Below are 8,267 nucleotides of genomic sequence, written 5' to 3'. Positions count from 1 at the left end.
GTATATATCTGCTAGTCTTGATTTTCCATCTTACAAGGAAAGCTAGCATGTGTAAATATAGATGATACAATTATTGAGCACATAAAACTATAAGAAAATTAATACCTGTACAAAATCCAAGGCTGATTTTACCAGCAGGTTAAGAAATGCAGGGACATCATTTTGTGATATGCTTATGATGGGAAGGGAAATAAGCAGATCATTGGTGCTTACTACAACCAAAAACACACTGTTGGTGATTAATTTCTGGGCACCTTCGTCCCCGATATTCCTCTTGAGCTCCCCAATGTATTGCTTGAAGTTGTCCAATTGAGATGATAGTGGTATAGCACCCTAATTGTTGTACACGCAAAGAAAAACAAGTTTAGCAAAATAATTGCCTGCCAATGGAAAGGGTATATAGAAAGGAAAGAGTTCTACTAAAAGCAGGATATGCATACATACCGATATTCTGTTTGTTAAATTATAATAGCCACAGCCACCTGAAGCAAAACTTACACCTGAAAGAAAATCTTCTTCTTGTAGGGAAGGGTCTAGATATGCTGGAAGATACTCCTTCACTCCCGATGCCTCGGCTTAAATTTCATATCGAACAGTTGCAGTTTTGTCAGTCAAAATGATTATAAAATTACTAAGGTATGCATGTGCTACAGTACTCTGATCCTTTAAATCCTTTACATCTTGTAGTGTTTGCCTTTTCTTTTGAAGTTCTTTTTGCAAATAACATTCAGAAATTCAGCAAATTGTTTTAATTTTGATTTTCTTCGTACTGTCGCACACTTTGGAAGTTCGTGTGATGAACGTGAGTGGGACAGCTTGCCTAGTAAGGGGCCGTTTACCAAACACTTATCACGGTAAGTACTTAATTACCAAGTCATATTACCGTACTGGATGAATATGGCAAAGACCAAAAAWTTTATTCGGTAAGAGCGAGCCATGGACACCGARAGTYTTACCMGGTAAAGWCTTATCGGGTAAGTGAAATAGGGGATTAATCTATATAGACCATTTGGGGAAAAAATCTTACTGAGAATATCAGCTATTGTTCTCCCATTGGAGAATCTTCCAGTTGGCTTTCCACCCTCAAAATCCTGTCCATAAGGAAGGAAATTAGCCTTGCCCAAAGTAACGATATAGTTATTATTCCCTTGATCAACGAAGGAGTCTCCGAATGCTAAGACCGCTGACACGGAGACATTTTCTGACAGAGTTATTGCTTCCACCCCGCTGCATAAAAATATACCAGAAAATAGACAAAGAAGAATGGCCTTGACAACTGAATGATGCATGGAGAATATACGATTTTAATTGAAATATTTGTTATGCAGTTTAAATGGCAACATGACTCCTTTTATAGAGATAAAATGTGTGTAGTTGTACTTCTTCCACGTTTAAATTTGCCAATTGCAGTTTTCCATGTTTAAATTTGCCAATTGCAATTTTCACGTTTCTTACTCGTACTTTTGGCCGGTTATATACTTGCACTTCTAAACTTTGAGCGATGCTCTGAGATATATTAGAAAATACAAAGAACATCTTCTAAAACAACTAAAAGAAGTTCCTTGAAATCAACGAGAAAAGTTTTCTTGAAAGCAACAAAAAAACCGACAAGTCCTCCATTGAAATCAACCGAAAAACTTAAGTGGAATTCAACTAAAATCACGTTGAACATTTAACAGACTTTTGATTCATTTTAAAGGTATCTCCGCTGTCGACCACTGTCTACTTCTAGCAACATCCTATTACATTTGAAAAGTAATCTTAATATAACCAGATCCATACCTTCTCATGAACATGAAACTACTTATTAATTAGTACTTACTTAAAGTACTAAAATCATCATAAAATATTTTTTTTGTTTAATTAAAAAAACATTTAGGATGATATTCTTCTCATTGTGGGGTCCACTAATGTAAATTTGTGCACCGAACCTAATTGATCACATAATTGATAATATTCACAAGAAAACCCTAGTGCGTGGCCCAAATAATTTAAAACCATAAATGTTTAACACGAGGTAGATAATTATTTATATATTTTTTATGGTCATAAAAAAAACCATTTATTCATTTTCGTCTAATAATAATATTTAATACGAATATGATGTTTTTTTCTAACGATATTTCACTTGTTTAGGTTTTGGCATTACAAAGTAAACTATGAAATTTACGATTTCGATGAACGAATGATTTTTTATGAATTTTTTTATTCGTGAAATAATGATCTTTTGTAAACATGTTTAATTTCTGATATTATAATTTTTAGTAAACATATTTGATTAAATTTACTATGTTTAAATAATAAAAATATTAATATTAAAAGTACGATGTTGTAATAGAATCTAGTGATGATATGATAAAATAATTTTGAAAATACAATGCTATTATAAGAAATGTGATGTCAGAACTATCATACATGCGGACAACCTATGTGGATGATAAGGTGACAAAGAAACCTGGTATAATGAGTAAACTTAATTTAAAAAGTTACCTCGTGTAAATTTTTTAAAGTACAACACCCTAATAAAAAATATTTTGAAAATACATTGCTGTAATAAGAAAAACTAAAAGTAAAATAATATGATAACAAAATTTATAAAAATATATTTCTATTTCGCACAATTTACCCTTTTATTTCACTACAACAAAAAGGGGGTTTATAGGACTCTCGTTAGTGTCCTAATAAGGTAGTTAATATGACTTTTAAGTTTATAGGACAAAAAATATGGGTGTCTTATCTAAAGGTGTTGTATTAGGTTAATGAGATGAATTTGAGTGTCCTAAAAAACTCTAGGATTATGATACAAATTCCATAGTCCTATAAAATGGTTTAAGTAACACTAAAAAGTGTCCTAATAGACTATAATATAGGACACTTTATGTTGTCACAAAAGGTTTACATTTAAAAACAAATATGGATGTCCAAAAAATGCTTTTATAGGACGAAATTCAATGTCGCTAAAACAATTATATAGTACCAAAATATGTGTCTTAATAAGTTCTATAATTATGAAACAAATTTTAGTGTCTTATAAAATGAACTAAGTAATACTAAAAAAGTGTCATAATAGGCTATAATAATTAACACTTAAAGCGTCCTAAATGACTATAATGCGAGACGCATCATCCAATTATAAAATCCTTCTGTAATATTACATTTAGAAGCATATATGAAAGTTTTACGAATTGATTTGATAAAACAAAATTCGAAATTGTACAAGTACTTATATGAGTACCAACTACCAAGCTATGTATCCACCACAAAGTTGTATCATGACAAAAGTAAGTACTGAACAAGAATTACGCAAATACAAAAAATCTTATTGTGTCCTACAAACGAGAGATATCAATCTTTGTCATGCACAATCTATAATCAAAAAACAGGTATATGAGCTTGAAGTTATGTAATAAAAAAAAATGCTACACTTGCTAAAATTCACAAGTGTTAAAAGATTAGCATACCAAAGTGAAAGGACAAGGCTATGCGATTTTTGCTCCAATAGCGTCTGCAATTGCAATAAACAATCCATATGCTCTAACCAAACTTTCCCTCCTTTATGATGAACAACATCCCAACCTACAAAAACGTGATTGAAGAACAAGATTATAAGATTAATTTATTAAGTTCCATAATAATCTTGTAAGATAAATGATTAAACTTGACCCCATCAACTCCATATTCCCAAAATTGGATCAAAGGGAAATGAATCATAATGAAAAAGAACGTCCAGTGATCAACTATGGAAGTGTTTAACTAGCTAATTAAGGAACTACTTTACCCTAGGAATGGAATGGAACAGAAAGGAGGAGTTTGCATGCATACCTTAAAGGCACCAAGACCCTATCTTCTGTCACAATCGAAATGTTGATCCACTCGAATCGAAGGTTTGTTCAAGCTTTTTCTTCTTTGGTCTTTCCATTGGCAGAAACTCGGTCTCTTGACAGCAGTCCAAATTTTCCAGCTATAATTTTCGAGACTCAAGCTCCATTAGACTAGCATAAAAATGTGATTGAAAGTCACTAACTCTCAAGAATTTTACAAGTATACCAACAAAATAGTGTAACACTTGTTTTAAAAAGAAAAAAAGTGAAGAAAGAATGATGTTTGACCAAATGAAGTCAAAATCAGAATTTGGTACGATCAGAGAGGGGCAACCACCCTTAGGAACCATCATCTTCATCCCCTCTGAAAATGCCTCATGTTATCTGAGTGTGGAGTTGTTTACATTACAAACCGAAATGGATCCTTTCAATCCACTTTTGAAGGAACAATGAAATTGGATGAGGCTCAGATCTGCAGATCTGGGTTTAGACAAAGGGGATCAGAAATCACCATGGCTGCAACACATTCAGGTTGCCCCGCCAAGACACTTGCCAAGTTTCACCCAGTGCCGAGAGCCCTATGCTCAGAAATGTCAAATGCAGAAAAATATCATCACATACACTATAATGTTTCAGTAACCATGGCAACAACCTCCTATATATCTCCGGAACAGAAATGTGAGGGTCCATCTTTAAAGCAAAATGAATACAATGGCAAGTAGACGAAGGTGAGAAGTTTAAGAAGGAATTTGGACTCTTGATCACTTTTAATCATGTAAATCATAAGGACCAAAGTGAAGTTAACTAAAAACCAAACCAAACCAGACAGACCAGAAATTCCCAGTAGCAGGTATCGTATAATTCGTATGTACAGAACAGTGAAGGGCACTGACAAAGTAGCAGGTATCGTATAATTCGTATAATCACATAACTTAAATTAATTGTCATAGAATTCGTATCGAAGTTGTTACGACTAAGAGATTAAACTTAAATCAGTTGTAGTCAATGAAAATGAAAATGTTGCCTATAAGCATAAGGATCGAGATAAATCAACCTATTCTGTTCAATAACCTAAATCCAACATATGTTATATTTAGAGTTTTTTAGGTTAGTTTACATTATCATTTAGTTGATCAAACATGACTAGTTAATCAGAGCATCTCCAACAAATTCAATATATATACTCCACTCTAAAATAAATCAACCGATTTTATAAAAGCTTGCTGTCAGCTTTGCGCTGCTGTAGCTTTTGGCGCAAAACTTTCATATCGAAGCTCCAAAATTCATGATTTCAGTTGCATTTAAAAGATAAAGCATATATCTACATCTTTGAGATTTTGAGTTTTCTCAAATTCAATGTGCAGATATGACTTATTTTGTGTCAAAGTCTGTAGATGGGTGCTGGACAGAAGCTACGTACTTTACTCCTTTCTTCCTAATTTCAGAACGGTGTGTTCTCTCATCTGTTCTTCATAGATTCAAGCTACGATTTTGATATATTATATGTCACTCCCTAATTTGATCTTAAAGTTTCAAGCTTTGAGCTTCAAAGTTTAGTGAACGAAGTTTGCAAAGACAAATGTTTGTTTAACGACTGTTTTGCGCAACTGTGAGAAAACATGCACAACTCACTCAATTCTCATCCAAAATGGATGAATCAGAGATTGATGAAAAGCTAAGAGGCTGGAGTTCAATGTTTATGTTTTGTGTTTTGTCTTAATGAATCTTCTTGATAGTCAAAAATAGTGATGAAGTTGACGCATGAAAGCTGGACAAAAAGTTTAAAATGTCAGTTTTTCAACGACATATCGCAAACATTGAGGGCTTCAAGTTTGAGATTCTCAGCATGCAGAGGAGTGTAGAGGACTCGATGATGGCAAACAGTGAGGGTTGTAGAGGACTCAATGATGGTTCGTTCAAGTCGAGGGCTGTAGATCATTGCAATATTTTCCTATTTACGCATCATAAAGCAGAATAATATAAAAATAACATTTCACTCCTTACTCTGATCTTTCAGTTTCAAGCTTGGAGCTTCAAAGTTTACTCAACGAGGTTTGCAAAGACAAATGTTTGGTCTAACTACTTTCGAGAAGCCATGGCATGATTATAAACTAGCTGCTCGATATATCCTCAAGAAATGAAGCATAAAACTGAGGCAAAACATGTTCCCCTAGGACTTGAAAACTGAGAAAACTGAGAAAAGTGAATGGTTCTTTGACTTCAAAGTTTACTGTAACATGTTCTGTTTGTAAACATGAACTCAAGTGTTTACTTGAATCTTCGCCCCAGTATCTTCTACTTCAGAACGAATGTGCCCACTTGTCGGTCTGCAATAATTTACATTTCAAAATCGAGTTAGTTTATAATCTAATCACAAAGCAATTTCATGTTGAATGTTGTAGGTAAGTTTGCACTTACAGGCCATTTAACACCTTGATGGTGTCATAGAATAGCCACTGTAAAGTCACAACAKGCCCYATGAGCATGATCCTGATAGGAAGACTTCTTGTAAATAGATTCCGCAATCCAATTTTCTTCACAACCTACTTACAGTTCTAGTAACAACTAACTTACGATACTATAAGAAAATAATCGAAGAAATAAAAGAAAAAGGATTTACCAGCTTTAGACTACCAGCCTTTTTTGTTATTGAGAGAAGCAACGATATTGTCTGTAGGGTTCGAAATAATGCTCCCAACAGATCCAGCAGCGTATCCAGCTAAACATGTAACGCCAAGTTGTTGTGTGATCGAACAATCTTCCTAGTTTCTTTGAATAACTTTACGATACAGAGATTAAGTGAATACCTAAAATTGTGGTCATTTCACCGAATGCTCAAAAGTTGAAAACATGATCATAGAGACTGCCCACGAGATTAAAAAAAAACTTGGGCTAAAGTGGAATTACTGAACAGAAAACCAGATCATAATACATCAAAACAAAATCGAAAAACAGGAGTAGAAGTAGTTCTTGTTGTCAAATCAAGAAATCCTAACAAAAAATAGACACAGATTAACGCCTAATTTATGTAGAAAAGCACTGATCGTATTTGGAAGTGAGATTAATTCTCCAGTCGATCGATCATCTAATCTAACTTGGATCGTAACAAAAGCAAAATTGCATCATAACATTGTAAGTTTCTGGAATTCTCCTGCCATAGTTCGTACTAGAAATTAGTTGATTCAACAAGAGAAGACAAAGTTATTTTGTAACAGTATGAGTTCAACAATGTGAACCTGTAGTTTAAAATTGCGAGTTCATCATACTCTCTTAATCGATGTAGCATTGAGGCAGATAAAGGTTTGATCTTTGTACCTAATTCTCGTTGGAGTGTGAGGCATTAAATGTGATCCGTTGGCAAATGATCTGAAGATTCATCTTGATCATCCAATAACGCTTTTCCACGATCATCACGGTTGGATGTGCTAGGTTTTCAGCGTGCAAAGGAGGCCGAGGACTCGATGATGGCGACCGGCGAGACACAAGGCTTTTTCCTTGATGTTTCGGGCTTTCAACTTGAAACAACTGGGCCTTAATTCATAATTTAACAACTTGAGGTTGTTAGCCCAAAGATGGTATTTAAAACTTGAGGTTTTGGGTTTTCAACGTGAAACAAGGCTTTTTTCCTTATTCAAAATTAATTGGACATTTAAGGCCCAGTTGTTTATATATAATTATGTTTATATTATTTTAAACTTTAATGGACACTTAAAAGTGTCTTATTAGCTCTTAATCTCTAATACGACAACCAAAAGTGTTGTATTAGCTTTTAAAAACAACTAGTGTTTGACATTGCGCGTTGCGCGATGACTATAATTTTTTTAAAATTATTTAAGTTAGCTAAATGAGTCGATGATCACGTTTATATATATGAAATTAATAATAATCAATAATTAATTTGATATATGAATCCACCTTATCATTATTGATTGTTCTTCATATATATATATATATATATATATATATATATTAATAAGTCTTATATATCAAACTTTGTAATTGATTCAAAATCATAAAAAAAAAATGTGAAAGTATTGATTTATAATGATGAGGTATATATTATGAGAATTGTTTTGTACATATCAATTTATCTCCTACATATATTGTCACTGAATATTTATATTCATCAAGCAAACATTGTGTTGTTACCTGCTTTGATATAATTGTTGAATATTTTTGTAATTTGTTTATATTAGTCATAATATACTCATTTGCATCATTGACCAAAAACCTTCTTAAAACCCCTATTTTCCTACATGTAATTGCACAAAGTGGAACAATAGCATTATGACCATTCCAGATACATAGGTCTGATTGATTTGTAATTTTTTTATTTGACTTGTTCGAGTTTTTTAGATTTATTTTAGACAGTTCATAGTTTGGTTTCTTTATAAAAAAAAATTCTAAAAAAAAGGTCTTAGTAAAATTATGTAAAATAAAAGATAT

At 32.9% G+C, this 8,267-nt stretch overlaps 2 protein-coding genes across 2 annotated transcripts in view; both read right to left on the bottom strand.

Annotated features, from left to right (window-relative positions):
• Positions 1-1,326, bottom strand: part of LOC112506873 (GDSL esterase/lipase EXL1-like) — a 2,401-nt gene extending 1,075 nt beyond the window's left edge. Inside the window, exons 1-3 of the mRNA XM_025111182.1 lie at positions 1,028-1,326; positions 445-575; positions 106-333 (exon numbers count right to left, since the gene is read on the bottom strand). Of these exons, the coding sequence (XP_024966950.1) occupies positions 106-333; positions 445-575; positions 1,028-1,289 (621 nt within the window). The 5' untranslated portion in view covers positions 1,290-1,326. The remainder of the gene's footprint in view (positions 1-105; positions 334-444; positions 576-1,027) is intronic.
• Positions 1,327-5,610: 4,284 nt separating this feature from the next.
• Positions 5,611-8,267, bottom strand: part of LOC112506864 (GDSL esterase/lipase At3g43550-like) — a 12,779-nt gene continuing 10,122 nt past the window's right edge. Inside the window, exons 4-6 of the mRNA XM_025111169.1 lie at positions 6,240-6,364; positions 6,094-6,148; positions 5,611-5,772 (exon numbers count right to left, since the gene is read on the bottom strand). Of these exons, the coding sequence (XP_024966937.1) occupies positions 5,611-5,772; positions 6,094-6,148; positions 6,240-6,364 (342 nt within the window). The remainder of the gene's footprint in view (positions 5,773-6,093; positions 6,149-6,239; positions 6,365-8,267) is intronic.

Source organism: Cynara cardunculus, assembly GCF_001531365.2.
Source record: "Cynara cardunculus var. scolymus isolate 2C chromosome LG 1, CcrdV1, whole genome shotgun sequence".
Lineage (NCBI taxonomy): Eukaryota > Viridiplantae > Streptophyta > Magnoliopsida > Asterales > Asteraceae > Cynara > Cynara cardunculus.
This window is presented reverse-complemented; position numbering and strand designations above follow the sequence as displayed.